A 20,527-nucleotide genomic window follows, 5' to 3' on the forward strand; every position below is an offset into this window, starting at 1 on the left:
AAAAAGAAAAAGTGAATTCTTGTAAATGAAATCTTGAATCTTAATGAGGCAACGTGTACAAATAAGGGGGCGGGGGGGGTGGGGGGGGGATCCATGACAACAGACCGAAATGCAACATTTTCAATTTGAAGGTGGGGAAATACAAGTAAAAGCTAAATATAAATGGATTCCTGAAAATTGATTTAAAAAAATACAAGATAAGGAATAAAAATGGGTCCAGCTTGCCAATGAAATCCCAATAAATTCTAAATAATTTGTAAGGAAAATATTTTCTCTGTTCACCAGAATATCACTGGCTTTAAATGACTTTTCCTTTTAATTAATAGTGTTTCAAATGAATAGAATCTTCAAATTAAGCTAAAAATGTATCTTATCTGCAGCTAATTTTGAGAGAAAAATGCAACTCAGAACATCAGAATACCAGTTTGTAATACAGCTCAGCTAATAAAGGACGGCGATTCAAGTGTTTTTCCTCAGCTTGGCATGAAAAGAGTCTAATTCAGTCTGAGACACTTTGCATGAAATCAATACCCTCTGCCGAAAGCTGCTGATATTAAAGAAGAAAAACTGGAGAGAAAAATCAAGTTGAAACTTTCTCCCTGTGTGCGTGTGTGTGTGTGTGTGTGCGTGTGTGTGTGTGTGTGCGAAAGAGAGAGAGAGTGGATTATGAGAATAAAGCACAAAAGTTTGTTTGTTCAGACCCGTTTAATATGAGTAAAACCTCAAACGATGTTGATTTTAGACTAATTCTTTTAATTTCTTCCATCACCAGCTGTGCACCAAACCATCTGCGTTAATTATTTATTTAAAACTGTCGCGCTGACTGGGACGACTGCGAGAGGCAGCGGGATGTTCAGATGCTTCTGGGTCGCAGAAACGCAACAGAATACCTGCAGAAAAATGAAGGAAAAGCGAAGCAAACAGTGGAAGTCTGTAAATTCACCTGAGGGCTTCACTGCAAAAAACACTTTTCAGGTACTTTTGCTCAGTTTCAACTGCAAATACCTTTGTACACTTTAAATAAGACACATATAACTAATAAGTAACTTTTCAGCAAGATATAGGAGCTTGTTTTAAGTAAATAATTCCTTGATATTGATTATTTCACTTATAACAAGACTTCTTCTCATGTTATAAGTTAAATAATCTAATACTAGCACTTATTGATCAACATTAAGGTGGAATTTACATCAAGCAAGTTCCTATGTCTTGCCAGAAAGTTACGTATAAGTTACTTTTGTCTTATTTCAAGTGTACTAAGACACCTGCAGTAGAAACCAGAGCAACACTTGGTAAGTTTTAGTGTTTTTGCTCTTTCTGCTTCCATGCACTCCGTCTATCTGCTCTGCATTGAGCACTTCAGGGCCCCCATAGCAGAACATGGAGGCTCTTTTTTTCCTCCTCTTAGCAGTAGCTTACTTTCCGTGAATAATTCATGGCACCCAACAAAAGCTGGGGGGAAAAAAAAAAAATCCCCTCTTCTTCCTTCATGGAAAATCGAAGTGAATAAAAGCGGCCCGGACCCCGTTCGTTTTCCAAACAGAGGAATGGGCTGGAGACAGCGGCGTCGGCCTCATGCAACATTTATCCCTACTATCCCACACTGGGCCTAGACAGAGGAGCAGCGGGGAGCAGGGAAGGGGGGTGGGGTTAAAATCTGCTCTGCGATAGGGCCCTGCATCCCTCGCTCTCTGGGGCGGTCAGGTCGTTGGAAGCGACCTCCAGTCCCGTCCGTGTGGGATCCGTTTAGACTCGCTCTACTTCTACACGGTGACCTGAAAACGCGCGACGCTCACACCGCTCCTGTTCCATGGAAACACGCAGGAACAAGTCTCGGTTGCTGTTGTATAATTAAACATATAGTCTGTTCCTTTGAGATCTGGGTAATAAAAATCAGAAGAAACGATTACACTGGGACTACAAACTCAGCTGATGCAGAAAGCAGTAAAGAAAAAATAGTTATGGTGGAAAGTTTTGTTGTGCTTTGAAAATTTTGACTTGAGTTTTTTGTGTGTTTTTGTTTCTAAAATTAATACAGTCGTTATGTGTATATTAATTCATTAAGTGGATCAGTATTTTTTTTTTGTCTTCACACAAACTGACTCGCTAACTTCATTCCAACTGTGTTGAATCGTCAGACCAGCTAAAAAAGACAGTATATTGATCTGATTAGCACACTGAGTAGAATCATTATGTTTAGTTTTGCACTGATTGCAGTTTTCTGGCCAAATCGCAAATTACCGATATTCAAACAGCCTGAACTGCCAATTCTGATTTTGGCTGATACCTTTTTTTGTTTTGTTTTTGTCTAAAATGTTGCTAAATATAGCATGAAAGTCGCTGAGTCTGCAACAGTGGGCTGAGTATTGCTAACTGTAAACGTGCAGACATGACCTGGTGGGCGGAGCTAACAGCCAAACCTCTTTCACAGCAGAGCAGAAGAGGACAGCGGCTGATTTTTATACCTTTGCCGAGATAAATAAGACCGGCCTCACATGTAAGTATCTGCTGATTGACGACCTCCCAAACTTAAGAAATGACCAGTTCCACTGGTAGATTATTTCACTTACAACAAGACATTTTTCCCATGTTATTAGTGAAATAATCTGCCAATGGATCTAGAAGTTTTTCATCAATATTAAATAATTATTTACTTAAAACAAGTTCCTACATCTTCTAGAAAAGTTGCTTATAGGTTTTTTTTAATTATTATTATTTCACACGGACTAAGATATTTGCACTAAAAACTACACAAAAATACTTTGCGAGATTTTGTGTTTTTGCAGTTTATTAAAAGTTGACGCGCTTCTTTACACATATTGCAAACCGTAGGTTTTATGTGAGATTGGGAAATTATGCCAGGGTGCATTTAAACAACCACTGTTTGACATAACGCACTGTATCGGCTTTTTTTTTGTTTGTTTGTTTTGTATTTTTTGGATAACTCACCTGGCTACAAACAATAATGCTATATTAAAAATGTTACTTTTGAATTCAAACTGGATATCACAAAAAAAAACCACAAAAAAAAAACAAAAAAAAAACAAACTGATTTTATATTTACCTACATGAATACAAAGTTTCCTGTTCTGTTAGCCTTTAATATTCTTTGGGAGACCGAGATTGATATCTAGCTTTCATTTTCTCAAAAACACCGGGTTACAGAAAATTTTTTTTTTGGAAGTTGTCTGTGTTTTTTTTAACTGTATTAGGATTATTTTGCACCGCTGAATCCAAAAGTGACTCAATTTTTCTCAGTCAGGTTTTTATTCTAATTTCATTTAGAGAAATCTGATCTTCTGACTGAACTGATGACATTTTTGTGGCTTTATCAGTTGATTTCTGCTAATATTTCTCATCAAAAAAAACGTTTTAGGAGAAAAAAATGTTTTTCTAGCACAGTGTATTAATTAAATATTACAAACTTGGATTTCCTTCAATTAAATAATAAACACTGACAAAGGTAAGTACATGTGAATTGAACATTTCGTCTTCATTATGTAAAATCCACCATCTCTTTTCTGTCCTGATGGATCCAGATGTGAGAACAAGTCCTGCATTTTGATGCTCATGTTGCGCCACAGTTCAGAAATTTGACCTGATGGAGGAAAATCAATGTGATTTCTGGATTCAGCTCATCAAAATGACCCTAAAACAGTCGGAAAAAAACAACACAAAGACAATTTGTTGGCTGTTGACCAGTGTGATATGAACGGAGATAAAGCAGCAGCCAGGCGAGACAACGCCTCTCTAAGCGATCCTCGCTTCTTTGATTTTAGCTTGTATCAAACGTTTGGATTACCCTGAGATGAAACGATCCAGACGAAGACAAACGTACTGCTGCTGGAACCAATCGAGGCGTCTCAGGCCCTGCAGGAGTTACCGAAGACAGCAGCAGCTGCCGACCTGAAGTCTGACGGACATTTAACTGGACAAAATGAATTATTTGAGTCGTGTGACGCGCTGGCAGAATGTTTCACTTTGTAGGTTCTGAAGACGTCTGACCTTAAACAAACAAACAATCAAAAAAAAGAAATAAAATAAAAGGTTTGACCTTCTATCTCCTACCCTGACACCTCAGATGTAGCTGTAGAAAACGGAAAAGAGGTGCTGTTTCTCTTTTAGGCTCAGTTTACTGATTTGGTTTATGCCAACCAACCCTGAAGTTGCACATCTTACACTCCCACACATACACGCAGAACTGGACACACACACACACACACACACACACACACCCACACACGCACACAAACAGCCATTTGATCAAGCTAGCTCCTGCCCTTCACTGCTTGTTGCCCTCAGTCAGGGACGAGTGTTGCTCTGCTTTGCAGTTCCAGTGCTGGTGGGGTCAGAGGTGGGGTCAGAGGTGGGGTCAGAGGTGGCGGGCTGTGGAGGTCGTGCTTCAATCCCCCGGCTCTTCATGTAAGACATCAGCTGATCGGGGATTTCTGCCAGGACGTCTTTAGCCAGCCGGGCCATGCTCAGGACCTGGTTACTCGACCGATCTATGTAGTCCCGGAAAGGAACAAACTGGAAGAAAACAATAATAATAACAAAGACCTATTAGCACACGTTAGTGTACTAAAGGCAGTTTAACAGAAATCGGAGCAAAATGTAAAAGAAATACTTGACTGGTACCGAATTTTTTCAGCAATCTCCTGTTAAAACAAAAAAAGCCAAAAAGTTGCTGACTGATAGCTTAGCAACTCAGAGAAAACAATCCAGCATTTCCTGTTAACCAGGACTTTATTATAGGAGCAGCATGGTGGAAAAGTTTAGTAGTTTTGAAACCCTGATGCTTTAAAGGTTAATTGTGCTTTGACGTTGGTAAACATTTGCTAACTATTAAATTCTCTATCAGAATAATCTGTTTTGGCTTTTTTGTTTTGCCTTAAATTTCAGATAAACTCAACGTTTTCTCTTTGTAGGAAACATTTCTGAGTTTGAGGATGACAGTTTTTTTCCCCGCTACCACAAAGACAATTGCAAAAGTGAATAAAAACAATTTTTGTGACTTGCTTGTGTTTGCTTTTTACCTCACAAATATGTTTAAAAAGGGAAAAAAAAACTGTCCATCATCAGTCTTAAGGGACAAAATTCTGTAATTAAATTTATAGCCAAGATCACACAAAAATAGTCTTTCAAAGAATGAAATGAAATATGAACCCAAGATGGAGCCATTTTGTCCTCAAACAGGGACAAACAGAAAACGCATTTGAGTTGCAAAATAATATATATACATTTTTAAATTGGATAGTTGAAGTCATGATGTTGGAAATACAAAGTAGAACTAAAGAAATTATTTAGTTATTTTTTAACAAACAGATGCGGTGAAGAAGCAAAGTGTGTGAGTTCTTCAGCACCTGGACGATGTCTCTCTCGGCGAATCGTCCCCTGGAGGACACTCTGACTTCGTCCCCATCCAGCTCCTCCATCGCTGCAAACAACAAACGCGGCACAATGCAGGATGCTGCACTGGAACTTTGTTACAGACAAGGGAACATATTCCAGAATTAAAATGACTGTTTTTGTCCCGAGGACAAAAACAGTCAATTAATTTCACCAAAATTCGGTCAGTCAGTGAAGACAACAAAGGATAGATATTTCTGTTCCTTACTAATAACCTTTTAACAGTAAGAGTGTATTTTAACAACTGTTGCATGGTTCCAAATTGGTCTTTTGAATGGTTTTGCTACAAATAATTATAAAAAAAAATGATTAGGGCAATTATTAGCCCAGTTACTGTTTATGAACACACGGGGGCGCCGCCAGGAATTTTGGATTCCCATGACAAAAAACGAAATTGGACCCCCACTGAGCTGTGGTCACTATTTCTTGAGTCCACTTTTACGTCACTTTTAATAACACATTCAATGTTATGCAACCTCTCTAAATACAGAGCTATAAATATTCACATACTATTGTCGTCATCGAGCAAATTCATGAATTTCCCTGTTGTAGTCAAGCCGTAACAAAATGTCCGGAATGAAACCAGGCTGCTGATCAGCCATGAAAGCAGCCCTAGGAATCAATAAAGACTCCATATCTACAACAAGTCGGCCATCTCTGCACGTAGGAGAATATCCTGCAAAACAACTTTATTAGAGCTAATATGGGTCACAGGAAGGGAAGATCTCATAAGATTGGAGAAGGATTAGCATAATCAGGTTGTGTAGAATTGCTCGTCCACGCAGAAGCAGGAAGGCAAGGATGGAGAAAAAAGGATGTGATAGGAGGAGGGCGAGGCTCAGGACAGAGAGAAAGAAGAGTGCGCAGGAAACCAACAGGAACTGAGCCAAGAGGTTTAAAGGGCTCAGGCGTGCGGCTCGAGCCACGCCCACCGAGACGCGGCACGAAACCTCCTGTTGCCGTGACAAATTGAACGGCAGCATGTACACTAGCTGAAACGTTTTATTCCACTCAGCAGAGCTTCCAGCACTAACTCATTCACTAGAAATACATTTTAAATGAAGCTTAATGGAGTAATGAAGGAGTCACGAGCTCATCAGTGCGACGCTCCTGAGAACGTTAAGGCTTAACGGACAAACGTTGACAGAAAGAGCAGGAGCTTCTTAAAGAGACGGAGGCCCAATTTCAAGATGCTAAATTGCCAAGTAAAATCTCTTTTAAGTTACATTTGATACGTACGACATTTTTCTAACAACTGAATGTAACATAGTTACTTGATTGTGCTATAAAAATGGCACAATGTGTTATAAAGTTATAAATATTTCCAAGATCTGTGTGACTGATGTTGTCCTTTCTGATCGTTTTTCTTGTATTTTTAAAAGCGTCATTTTCTTTGACGAACTTTGCCAAAGAGATATAATGACAAAGTGTTTTTTTAAGGACAATGCAGGCTGTTCATTATTACTCCTTTTTGCCGCTGTCATGTTCTCTTTTGTTGCTGTTTATTTGCTCATTGTGTCAATTTTAGCACATAAAGCACTTCGAAGTGCTTCGTTGTCGACATCTGTGATACAAATAAACCTGACTTCGCTTTCTTTCCTTTCTGCTAAACGTGATGATTTTCTGCTCCCGGCAAAGAACATATTTAAGATTGGGATGATAAAAAACGGTTTTAACATAGAAAGGTAGGTTTAATACCCGCTGCAAGGTTGTTGACTCATCGGACCGCATTCCAATTCACTGAAATGTGTAGATGTTGTAACGTTACAGATCAGATGCAGGAAGGGGATGAAAGGGTTAACTACTGTCGATTTTAAAGGCAGATTCCCACACGGTGCTCTCTGAAGGGCTTTGCTCCAGCCTGAGCTGTTCAACCAGGTAGACGATTCAGACAACTACAGCTCAGAGAATCTCCACTCACTAGAGGCTCGTGGGATTCATCTTCTCTTCCACGCCGCGCGCCGGCTTTTGAAGCTCTTCACGCGCCGACAGTCGCCAACTTAGACACACACGAGGCAGCGAAACAATCCGCCAAACCGTCAGGCCGAGCCAAATATAGCACTGAGGGATATATGTAACAGCAACAACCAAACACAGCAGAGAGAAAGATTTATGCTCTTTTTTTTTTTTTTTAGAAAGTGAGCAGTTTTCAGCTTTTAGAAAGTATCAAAACTGATGACTGTGACAAAGAACTGCGCGAAAGTCTTAAGGCATCCTTCATTTGCATTTTAAAACCTGTTTGGTAAATGGCGGACGAATTGTGTTTGGAATAAGACACTGTAAAATAAAAAAGAAAAACATCTAAAATGCCGGCAGCTGTGATTGCCAGAATTTTACGGTAAAATTCATATTTATACGGCATTTTACCATAAATAAGAGTCTTTTTTTTCTTTGGTCTTTTTTTTACTGCGAATGATTTCCTCTGCATGGTCAGCCTAACTTTACCACGTTTTCTGGTGGCACCTGATACTGGAAGGAAACTGGAGCAGAAATCAATCTGTACATAAATGCACCTCAAATTGGAGAGTTTTTGTTCTTCAACGCTGCAAGACAGAAAACATCTCTAAATGTCCTGGAGTAATCCATGGAAAAATGTTTGTTTTTTGCTTTTATTTATCTCTCTACATCAGTGGTCCCCAAAGTGGGTCCTGGAGGGCCGACCTCCTGCATGTTTTAGTTCTCTCCCTGGTTTAACGCTCCTGGATCAAATGATGGCTCCTTAGAAGACCTAAGAAGAACATTGACCTGCTGAAAAGGTTGTTGGTGCCACCAGGGAGAGAACTAAAACATGCAGGATGCCGGGGCCCTCCAGGACCCACTTTGGGGACCCCTGATCAACATGGCTGACATTTTGTCTGAACGAGAGCCTGTGTGAAAACAGTGGGAGCAGATGAGACATGCTGGATGGAGGATGTACAGTAGAACGGTGACACATCCAATGATTCTGTCGGCTCTAAGCGGCTGAGAAAGCGCCGTTCACACAAGCGTACGCATGCTTACCGTCGAACTCAGCAGGGCCCACTCCCACGATGATGAGAGACATGGGCAGCGACGCTGCCTGTGGAAGGAGCAGAGGGAGAGGGAACACGGTGTTCGCACAAAAGAAGAAGAAGTTTGCAAAAATTAAACTCAAAAGTGAAATTTGTTGTCAATTCCAAAGGAAAAACGAATTCTGGTTGTGTGTGTGTGTGTGTGCGCCCGCGTGTATTTACGTGCTATATATGTTTAGGGTTGTCACAATAAGTAACTAATCAGCTAATCGCATGATAAATTAAAATGAGCTCAATAATTTACAATCCGATGATTAATGCTTTTTTAAGTTGGTCCTTCAGAGGCTGAACTTACAATATTACTCCATAATCATTATCTTACTTGAGAATGGTCTCAAGCAGCAATATTATCATTTATCATAATAATTCATGGAATCGTTTATCATCCAGCAAAATCTGCTATCATGACATGGCTACATACAAATTACAACGTGGTTATTTCATTTTACAACGTGTCATAAAGATTTTATTTTTTGTTGTGCTATTAAATTTCTAGATAGTATTGTGTGTCAGGGCTCTTTGAATCACTATAATTAATTTCAGAGAGCTGGTTGATTAGTTTGTCTGGTGAACTAAATTAAAGGAAATCTACTTAAGAAGGATGTTCCACATTATTTAGCAGGCCACAGGTTTCAAGCAATGTGGGAAAGAGAAAGAATCTCTGCTGATGACAATCATCAGATAGTGTAGCGCTGGTCACATGATTTTAGTACATGTGACCATTTAATGCTGCACATTCAAAGAATGACTGTTTGTAGTTCTCTATAATCCATAAAATGTTCAGAAAATCTGCTGTGCATAATAATTTGGAACATTTTGAGTTTTTTATTTTTGACAAAAATACTGGGGAGCTTTGTTCAGTAAAATTACATTTATACTGTAATAGTTCGTGACTTGAAAATTATACTGACCATTGTTTGCATTGAGCATTTAAATTTTTTTTTAGAAAATATCACTTGCATAATAATTTGGAACACAGAGTAATATTAAACATTTTCCCACATATTTTTTAATAGTCCTCCTGCACTTTATCCCTGTTAAAACTAGTATAAGATAAACGCAACGTTAATCCAGCAGAATCTCCTCACAGCTCAGGCTAAGAAAGGCTCAGTCAAAGTCCCTCCTACAAAGCTCTGTCACATCCTTCATATGTAAAAGAGTCAGACGGCCTTACTGATGCTGATCAAATGTCAATCAGAGGTATTTGCTTCCCCTCAGATCAGGTGGCCCATACACTCATGGGCATCGTCGCTTGGCTTTTAAGATAATCGTTGACGATGTTCATTGATGATGAGACAACCAAGAATCTTTAGTCACTTTTCAAACAAGATGTGAGCATACAATCCACACAGAGTCAGAGTTATGCCTGTAGACTCAGACATTAAACCAAATTCATATTTGGTTAATCTTGCCTGTCATGTTTCTCGGTTCCAGCTTGACGTCCTGTTTCCCCTGCTACTGTTTTGAAAGTTTCTTTCTTTCTTTTTTTTGTCCTTCTCAATAAATCCTGTCGTCATACTCATTCCAAGATCCTGTCTGCATTTTGGTCCAGCTTTAAGTCTACATGCTATGACAACATCAAACAGAAAAAACATGAATAGATGAACTGGCACCCAGTGGCAGCTGGTAAAAAAATCTCTACTGCCATATTTTTGCTACCTAAATCTCCCTTTATAGTCCAGTATGAGCATTCAGATGAACGGTTGGAAAATGATTACAGTTATACAACAACCTTAGCAGCTTGCAAAACGTGGAGTATTTAATAATTTAGACCATCAACAGCTAGCTGAATCAGAATCAAAACTGTGAAGATGCCAAACTAATGTGTGATGGAAGCGTAACTCTGAACAAACAGGCCAAGTTCTACTGAACCTTTGAGAATCATCTAATGTAAGACCTACATCCCATCCTCCGTCCTGCTGCATTGAGAGCTGGTTAGATGGTGACTCTGGTCAGACTCTGGTTTTGATGGACCACTCTACACAAGGACGTCTAATAGTACGTCTCAGCCAGAAGTAAATCCCACCGTCAGCCCCCTGGTGGCCTCCTTCAACCCCTTCCCCTACCTAAGAGCCTTTGGTCTCATGCGACTCTAGAGTTTGGATTTTGGGACTGGCCTGCCTGCGTCCAGAGATTTTACCGCCATTCTCACCAATGTAGAAGCTTTATTTATTTATTTTTTAAGTACTGTCATTTGATTTTCCTCCAACAACTTCCATCCTCTTTTGAGACAGCACAACTCCGGGATAAGAGTGTCTTCTGGTTACACAGGATTCCCAGGGAAGTCCTATCTGACAGAGGCCTGCAACTCATGACCAAGGTATTTTTGTAACACTGCTGGAGCAAAGACGGCTATGTAAGAAATCAGAAAGCTTCTAGTTTCATTACTTTTAAATGACACAAAGCCAGTTTTGACCAATTCAGTGCTCATAAAACAGCCTTTGAAGTTGGTGAAACTTACCAAGCCACCAGTTGTTTCTGTACGGTTACTTTTCCCTCAATAAAGATTTGTTTTGGAATATGTTTTCTCTCTTCAAATGAACCTAACGTTCAAGCAGTAGGTTTTGTTTCTCTGAATAAAATGTGATGTGCATGTAAATTATTTATTCACTCTAAGATTTCAATCTGTATCTAGATTGAAATCAAAATATAGATTGATGAAATCTATCATCATCAGACAAGTTTTGAAAGAGAACATTTCAAACCAAAAAGTCAACTAATCAACCAGTTTTGCTTGAAAACATAAGATTGTTCTCTTAGCACACAGACCCAAACATGAGAGTTTAAAGAACTGAGTCGTGAATGCTCACATTGACGACCGCCTCTTTAGTTTGAGCCATGTCTGAGATGACGCCATCTGTGATCATCAGCAACACAAAGTACTGCGAGCCATCCGTCACTTCTGCGGCGCACCTGATGTCACAAAACACACAGGAATTGGGACAAAAACTTGATGGAAGCACACATAGCTGTTCAGACGTCAATATTCACCTATTTCACCAGGCTACACCTAACCACGGGTGTCTTAAAGCCCACTTAGAAAGTTTATTGGAATTTGAAAATACTGGAAGACTTTAATGATGTCGAAAAACCTAAATCCCATGTCCAGGCTTCAAGCTATTAATTAGGGATACACCAACTGCAATTTGTTTTTGGTCAACTGCAGATTACAGAGTTTTAAAAAGCCCGACCTGCCAATTCCGATTTTGGCCGATACCGATTTTTTTTTGTCTTAAATGTTGCTAGATATGGCAAAAATGTTGCTCAGTCGGTACCAGTGACTATTGTTAGCTGCAAATGCACAGACATGACCTGGTGGCTCATTTTTAGACCTTTGCTGAGGTAGATAAGATCAGAAGATAAGATTGGCTCCACATGTAAATATTGGCCGATCACACTGCTCAACACCAAAGGCAGCATCGGTTCAGTCGGTGCCTGACAATAGGATTGACTAAATAGTGGCACATAAAGGTTTCCAGGATTATGAGGAAAACTGTCATTGATTCTTCCAATCCTGGAAAAACAACCTTGAACTTATTTACCTTCGGGTAAAGTACTGCTGTCCTTCACCAACACTACTACGTCCCAAAAATAGTGACTTTTTAACATGACTAATTGTGACTAATTTATATGACATTACAGTCATATTAATGCTAATTGAACCTTTTTGTGTTAAATTATTCTGTTACACACATCTGTACATGCTGCTAATTGGAATGTTTTTAGATAATCCTATTCACATGCTGTCCTTTCTTTCATTTTACTTTTGATATTTTTGCTACATTTCTGTTTTATTATTGCTTTTAACCGTTATATTGAAGGTCATTTTTTATTTATTTTTTTTGCTACTGCAATTATGATGCGCACTTTAATCCGTATAGCAGGCGTATGTTAGTGTCTCACCGAGCCACCTGGTTGATGACGGGAGCGAAGTTGGTCGGGCCGTACAGCTGGACGGTTCGCAGGGTGTGGAAGTAAGCCTCCAGCACGCCTTCAATCCCCACACAGTTTGGATTCTCCGTGTTAGAATTCTGCAAAAGAGAAAAACAAACCACCAAAAAAAAAATGTAATCTGTTTACACCTGAGAAAACCAGGCGTTCCTGACGCTTTCTGCTTTGTCCAACCTAAATAAAAATGTTAATATTTTTTGTTTTTGTGATTCTGTCGTTGCGTTGGGTTCCGGTGTGAGTGGAGTTCGCTCTCCGTTAGCATGAGCTACAACCCTTCATAAAAAATATCATAGGCTATCGAGAGTAGGGCTGAAATGATTAATCACGATTAAATGATTATCAAAATAGTCGTCAACTAATTTAGTATTCGTTAACTGGAGTATACAAGCAAAAAAAATTAAACATTTTGATGAATAAACAGTCAGGACTGTAAATACACTTTAAATACACAAAAATATTTACATTTTGCCTTTAACGATAAAAAAAAATAAATAAAAAAAAAAAAAACTTTGTCTACCCAGAATTCTTCAAGTTCTCTAGTTTTCAATTGGTCAATCCAAAACATAATCATCAGATCAGTCCTACATGGTGCTGATGTCAAGTCAAACAGAAAGAACTGAGGTTTTTATATGTTGATGTTAGGAGTATTTTTACTTTGTAGCTGCCAGCCACTTGGAACAAGTGGGAAGTCTGGGCCTCTCTTCTTCAGTTGCTATCCCCGCGACCCGACCCCGGATAAATTGGAAGGAAAGAAGGAAGGATGGATGGATAGATGGATGGATAGATGGATAGATTTTTTAGCTGGAGATGAATCCTTTGCTACAAATGATCGAGCATTCACTAAAGGAAATCTGTATTATTACATTTTATGCACATTTTTTTATATTTTGTTATTTAAAAAGAGTTGAACTGCTTGTTCACCTTTTTAATGTATTGCTAATAAAAGTGTATTCTCAATTAATCATGAGAATAATCAATAGATAAATCCATTACTAAAACAATTGTTAGTTGAAGCTCTAATACGAGCATTTTCTGTGGAAGTACATTTGTGCTGTGCAATGGTGAAGTTAAGTCAGAGAGAAAAAGTCCTGCAGGAATTTTGTAATTGAAGATTTTTTTTTTTTAGTCTTTCATAAATACAAAATACAGAAAAATATAACTTAAAACTCAACGAACCAAATGAGACCAAACAGAGGCTGTGTCCTGTCGTGTGTCTTACCAGTGGGAAGCCATGGGAGATCTTGCCATCTGGAGGTAGTTTAGCCCCAAAGCCGTATGCAGGGAAGAGCTTGTCACTGTCGTAATCCTGAATGATCTCCCCCACAGCCTTCAGGGCCATGGCATACGCATTCATCTGGTATGGACTCATGTAGTGCAGAGAAGTGGGCTGGGAAGGATTTCCTATAGAATGAAGAGCCAATATGCATGTACGGAAAAACATCTCTGCTCATAAAGGAAATGCAGTTATTTAAAATGTATTATGACTCTTGAAGTTGACATCATGAAAAAGCTTTGGGTCAGTATTTAAATATCGCTTAAGAGTGGTGTAACAATAAATAAAAATAAAAAAGTCTCTGCCCCAAACTACATTCACTTATAGTCAGCCAAAACTCAAAACAATACTATTGCCAGTGAACACTTTATTATTATTCATAATCACTTTGGCTGCAGTTAAAACCACAACCAGGTAATTATCTTACTGTGTTCAGTTTTTTATGAAGATGCTGTATATATCACAGACAACTTAAAAGAAATTTGACGTGGCATTTCTGACGTCTTGAAATTGGCCTCCGTCTCTTTAAGAACCTCCTACCCGTTGTGACACTCCCCCCTCTGCACGTCGTCATGACGATGCTTCTCCTTGTTGTGCATTGATGCCTTACAGCCTCTCTTAGGAGCGCTGCAGTTTGTGTAACGGCCACTTCCAGCAGGTGTTTGCTAATTGCTGCTGCCACTAGTCTGGTGGAGCGGTGTGGGGGCGGGACCTGAAGCTCAGAGGCGGAGCTTTGGGTAAATAGGCGGTGCATTGTATGAGTGGATGTTAAGTCGCCCCCAAATGGCTGCCAAACATGCATCAATGAGTTAAAACAAAACTCTGGATGCATTTTTCATGAGGGAATGATATTTTATACGTGATATACATATAAAAAATAACTATTTTAAACACTACATCCCTGCCACTACACCCTTTTCTTCCCTCTACCAACCAATCGCCATGTTGCTACGGGTGTTCACGTATGCCTTATCAGTAGCTACAAAGTTGATAATTACTTCAAACAATATTACACAATCAAGTGTAACATTACACAGACTGGATATTCCTATTGTTATCTCTTAAGATTAGAGAGTGTTTTCTATGAAACAGTTACAACAACTTATTCAAAATGTTCTGCATGTGTGAATACGAAGCATCTTACCATTGGATGCAGTGAAGTCTATTGCCACCGTGAAATTCAGTTGTGTCCTGGCACAAGATACAAGATATTGGAGTTACAAAATACATTCAGAAATAGGGTTCCCTCCCTCTCTCTTTGATTGGGAGAATAACTACTGGTAAGATGAACATCTTGCCTTGTTTCAAAGTCTACCTGTATTCTTTACCAAACTTTCTATTTCTAATTATTACGTTCAGTTATCTGTCATTTTCACTGCGACAGACTGGCAACCTGTCCAGGCTGACCCTGCCTCTCGCCCGAAACGTTCGCTGGAGATAGACACCAGCACCCATCATGATCCCACTAGGGACAAGGCTGTACGGAAAATGAATGAATGAATGAAATGTGGCTGTTATCATTCCATCGACACACCTTGGTGTCACCTGGAAGGACACTGTCATGTCCCATAGCCTCACTTTTGGCTTTGCTAACCGGTTCACCATCTGGCCTAACCAACAACCTCATAGATGTAGATTCTGTCATAGTTCCAGTTCAGGAAACCGTTTAAATTTACGGGTCCCGTAGTTTTAACCCCATTCTTATAAAAACCCAGACTAACATGTCTATCAGATGGCAACACATCATGAACCTCACACTAGAGATTAAGTGACAATTAAGGTTCCTTTCCAATGTACGCTCAAACTTCTATTTCTCCCCCTACTGGCGTTCTCCTGCACTGCACCAAGTCAAAGGAAAGTCTGCTTGATTTCAGTTTCAGAAAGCCATATTTTAACATCCTCACTAAACTTTTAATTGTACTTAGTGATGCTTGAGAATCATGTATTTTATACTTATCTTTGTCACATTTCAACCGTCATGCAATAATAAAAACCTCTGTTAATTTTGTCTGTTCTAATAGCAACAGTAATCTCTAGGTGCCTCTGTGAAACATTTGTGACCGCGCTCTTACCCTCCTCTGATGTAGTCGACAAATGTGTGTTCTGACTCCACTTTAAAAGACAGGAGAGTCACCTTAAAGATGGAAAGAGGGGAGATGATGGAAAACAGAGGAGAAAGGAACAATTTCGGTGAGACGGTACGAGAAGAGAGAAAGGTCCCAGTCAGGGGCCTTGCAAATATATTTTTATTACTTGGATAAAAGTCCATGCAGCCAGCAGAGTTGTTCAGTAATATATGTTGGCATGAAGTAGTGAAAAACAGTCAAGCGGGTCTTACCGTCCCTGAATTGACATATTTCTTCTTCTTTCCTTTTTTTTTAGGATTCAAAACCTAAACCAAGCAACACAAAAGTAATAGTTATTACTTAAGAGTGAGCAGACTTTGGAGAACCTTCAGTGCATCTGTTAATGTCCACATCATGTTATCTTCAGCGAAAAAACAAAAAAACATATAATGTGAGAAACATTACTTATACTCCAAGGTTTGAGATTTTTGAATATCATTTAACTCAGACTGTTCATATGCAAAGATACTTGCATAACACCAGCTCAGGGATGTACAAATCAATTTTTTTGTCTTATTTTTTTGTCAGGTCAATTTGAGCTACTAAAAAAAGTGTTATCAATAAATTACTTGAAAATCGTCTCAAAACGGCGATTTTATCGTTTATCGCGATAACCTCTGAGGCAATTTATCATCAAGCAAAATTTATCATTGTGGCAGACCTAAAATCTTTGTCACATTTTGCTGTAATTCTTGTAGATTTTAATGTCCAAGTTCCAAATAGGAAAAGTTTAGCCAAACGCACTCTGAAATTTTAAGAATCGATTTTGGATGAACCCAAACTTAGAATCCAATATGGCAGCTGCTCAAATACAGGAGTTTGAGCTGAGGCAATTATTTCAACCAACGACGTGAGCTAACACATTGTTTCCATGTTTGAAAGTATTAAAACCAGAGACACACATTGCTAGCATTTATTGACGTTAGCCTGGTTCCCGAGCATAGCAATCAGCTAACTCATGGCTCTCCAACCAACTTGCCGCAGGGACACGCAGTAGTGAAGTTGAGGTTTGGATTTATTGTCATGATCTCAACTCAAAAGGAAGAAGGAATACAGCAATCACTGAAAAGAATAAATTATAAAGGAACTAGTGCTGCAGCTCAAAGCTCCAGAGACAATGTTAAAACTCTGACTCTCAAGAAAAAAGAGGAGAAATCTCTTGTATTTCACATTCTGCCTAAATCAGAAACTTTAATTGAATTTCTCCTTACATAGCTTACCTCATAGACATTGAACTGACTTTGGCCTCTGGACAGTTCCCTGTAGCTGGTGGTAAACTCTCCGATGAAGTCATGACTGACAAAAAAAAAGGGAAAAAAAAAAAAAAAGGTTTCATAAGAAATGTGCCTACATCAGGCTGTCCTCACAAACTGAACAGCCATGTGAAAACCTGTAAGAGAGGACTCCAGGTCACCATGACGACGCACAAGGAGCTTTAGCAAATGATGAGAGAGACAATAACTTCTTTTATGTAACAGATTTTTAACCCTAACTCATCATGGAAATCGGTTTAAACTTTCTTTTTGTTAATTAAAAAAACAACATGTTTTGTTAATTATGATTTGTTTTAAAAAAAAAAGAAGGTAAAAACATCCACTTTTTATAGGCACTGTAAATCCTTTCAATCTGTAACGCGGTAAAGTTACCTTTACAAACAATTAATCTGGACTTTTCCTTGCTTGAACAATGAGGCCATTTTTTGTGTTTCTCCACTTTGTCATCTAGTTACTAAAAGCAACAACAACAAAAATTACATTTAAATTGGGTTTTACTTAATCTGATAACATGATAAAGATCTAATGATTTTGTTCATATGCACTGAGTAGAAGTTTACTCTTACCTGAGTAAAAATTGTTCTCAGGAAAGGGTAGTGATACTTCAACATATTTTTACTCAAGTAAAAGTAAAGAGTAGCCGTCCAAGAAACGACTTGAATAAGAGTAAAAATGTATTTGATAAAAAGTCTACTCATGCACTGAGTAACTGATCAAATTATCAAACATATAATATTTAAAAATTACATTTTCAGACGGATCAAAATATAAAGTTAGTGGACATGTTGGTGTTTAAAGAATGAGAGTGACAATTATTCATATAGTAACAAAAAAATAACAAAATCAAACAAAATAAAATGTGTGTCTGTCTGGTGTATTTTTGGTTAAAACATGTTTGTTCTTCATTCAGTGGGTAGAAAATCCAGAAATTTTACTCAAGTAAGAGCAGAAATACTTCATAATAAAAGTAACTCAAGCAAAAGGAAAAAGTGCAGCGTAGTAAAAATACATTTTTCCAATAAAATTACTCAAGTAAACGTAACTAGTTATTACCCAACTCTGCTAGCGACTGCCACATGTTTTCAGCTTTACCGTGAATCGGCCAATATTTACTTCATAACTTTAAACAACATACATTTTGAAGTCTGGATACAAAAGACTACAAATTATGACAAGCCGAGACGTGTAGCCAGCGGGCCGGAAACCCCCCGCAAGTCTTATAATTAAAAGCAATAAAGTGAGAGGAGAGCCCCTACAGCATCCCAGCACCAGACAGACAGAGAGCCAAACCGCGTTCTGTCTTCCCGGTCTCTCAGTGACAACCTTTCACGCACAACTTCTGAATCGCTACGCAGCATTTGCCAGGCAAGCGCAGCTATCCATCTGCTATAATAAGACGCCCTGGGTTAGACGAAATTGGTGTGACATTTGAGGTGCTCTGAGTGGAGCCTGAAAATGAAATGGACAAAAGAAAGGCGAGAGACGGCGAACAAGAGATTTTACCTCCCATCTCTGTCCCAGTCATAAACGTCCACCTTCACTGTCCTGGAGGGAGGCGAGGTGAGATTCACAGATAGGAGAGAAAATAAAAGGGAGAAGAAGAAACAGGAGAGAGAGAGAGAGAGAGAGAAAAAAAGATCAAAAAACAGGGAGTGCTTTTAGTCAGAAAGTTAACTTTTTGGACGCTTTTCATCCTTTAAAAATAACACTGTGAGGATATGTTCAAATGAAGTCACCTTCATTGAATGTAATGGTGACGGATCTGAGTCCGATCAATGCGAAAACGTCTGTTTTGATTACTGAGACTGAGATATGAGCACTAACGTTAAGGAAAAGAGAAATTCAGAAACACGATAGCTAAAGATGACAGACAGACAGACAGACAGACAGACAGACAGACAGACAGATAACTCTCCTCTCTAGTGACAGACTCAGTTGCTCCTGGGTCAGCCCCAAACCGTATGTGTTGGCCCTCAACAGTTACCGTAGGAAAGCTTTCATCTGTTTCTACTCCTCACGTTATGGGCAGATGTTGCCTTTCCACTTTTATCTGGATGCTTAGAAAGATTCTTTTTGCAAAGGCATTTTCTTTTAATTAGCACTGCTACGCTTTGTTCTTCTTGGACTCATCTGCATCGGCCCAAGGTTGTATGGGGCCCTAAGCAGAACATGATTTAGGGGCGCCTCTTCCTGTTAAGACCATTAGCACCATTAACTGTATTTCAATATGGATGTGGTGAAATAACTTTACATTTTTACATCACACTTAAACAAATAAACACAACACTGTTAGCAAATCTACTGAACAGAACCATAACGAAAACAGAACCACAGTCAGTAACCAAAGCTGGGACCCAAATAAATCCAATGCCTCCACTGAGAGTGAGAGCTGAGCAGTACACCCATCAAGGGAAATGAGTGTTTTCTCCTCAGGCCGTGGGTGGATTCCCTTAGATTCTTTTTTTTTTATTATTTCACAAATAGAAATTTCCAAAAATTCTAAATTGAAAAATACTTTATTGACCCCAATGGGAATTTAAATGTTGTAACTCATAATAATTCAAATTCTTCAGAGTTATTATTGATAGCGAAGGGTGTGGACAGAAAAATCAGTCGAATTTGAAGATACTCTGCTTTCCCAAAACAGTCTCATGAAGAACATGGTCAGATCTTTGTGAAACATCATTTTGCACATATTCAAGTTTTCTTTGCCATGCGTTTGATCATCTAAAATATGTAAGTGGGAAAATACTTTCCAAGATTCCTAAGGTGTGCATTTGTCCTGCGCTCTTGTGCTTGTTGTGCTCCACAGTCCTGCTGAGCTCATGTCCACGAAACAATGATCATAGTGAAACACCTGATTGTTACTACGAGGTTCAGAAAAGAAGCTCTTACTGATCCCCGGCCCCTTTAAGCTAATTCAATAAAAATAGGACTGAATGACACACAAAGTCATCATCATGCTTTTCCTTGTTTCACAGAGATAAAGCATACCTCCATTTCCTTTAAAGAAATCCTTTACACAGTGAGTGTGATATGAGCAGTTGCTGGTGAAGTTTTCTTCTGTGACCGTCCCAATAACACCAGCACTGGCCCAAGATGAACTTCACAGCCGACTGCTGGCATTATTCTGACCTGCCACAGAATCCCACGCTGTCAATCGGCTCAAATCAGAACATCAGCAGTCTTTCAGCTTGGAGTGTGTCTTTGCACGGAGACTCTCAGTGATTTCTGATTCCACTGACGCAGACTTTCAGGGTTCTTTTCTTCTCCCGTTGCCATGGTGAATCACTGTATCTCCGTTCCACTGATGAGGACTCGCACTCACGTGCAACTCAGAGGTAACTTGACTCAGGATTGAGTTACTGCGCTGATGTCTCATGTTGTGAGCATCACAGGCCTGGGTAAGTTCATTCAGAGTATCTGCGTTCTACTCAGGGCTTG

At 39.1% G+C, this 20,527-nt stretch overlaps 1 protein-coding gene across 6 annotated transcripts in view; it reads right to left on the reverse strand.

The window, feature by feature from the left end:
• Positions 1 to 2,763: 2,763 nt before the first annotated feature.
• Positions 2,764 to 20,527, reverse strand: part of LOC122834269 (copine-9-like) — a 52,210-nt gene continuing 34,446 nt past the window's right edge. For 5 of the 6 annotated variants that reach the window (XM_044122543.1, XM_044122545.1, XM_044122546.1 and 2 more), the window contains 11 exons: positions 18,587 to 18,628; positions 17,030 to 17,105; positions 16,022 to 16,075; positions 15,756 to 15,817; positions 14,828 to 14,874; positions 13,630 to 13,811; positions 12,363 to 12,490; positions 11,270 to 11,372; positions 8,410 to 8,467; positions 5,364 to 5,437; positions 2,764 to 4,530 (listed from right to left, as the gene is read on the reverse strand). In XM_044122543.1, the coding sequence (XP_043978478.1) occupies positions 4,303 to 4,530; positions 5,364 to 5,437; positions 8,410 to 8,467; positions 11,270 to 11,372; positions 12,363 to 12,490; positions 13,630 to 13,811; positions 14,828 to 14,874; positions 15,756 to 15,817; positions 16,022 to 16,075; positions 17,030 to 17,105; positions 18,587 to 18,628 (1,054 nt within the window). In that variant the 3' untranslated portion in view covers positions 2,764 to 4,302. The remainder of the gene's footprint in view (positions 4,531 to 5,363; positions 5,438 to 8,409; positions 8,468 to 11,269; positions 11,373 to 12,362; positions 12,491 to 13,629; positions 13,812 to 14,827; positions 14,875 to 15,755; positions 15,818 to 16,021; positions 16,076 to 17,029; positions 17,106 to 18,586; positions 18,629 to 20,527) is intronic. The other variant, XM_044122544.1, reaches the window with a different exon arrangement.

Source organism: Gambusia affinis, linkage group LG07, assembly GCF_019740435.1.
Source record: "Gambusia affinis linkage group LG07, SWU_Gaff_1.0, whole genome shotgun sequence".
Lineage (NCBI taxonomy): Eukaryota > Metazoa > Chordata > Actinopteri > Cyprinodontiformes > Poeciliidae > Gambusia > Gambusia affinis.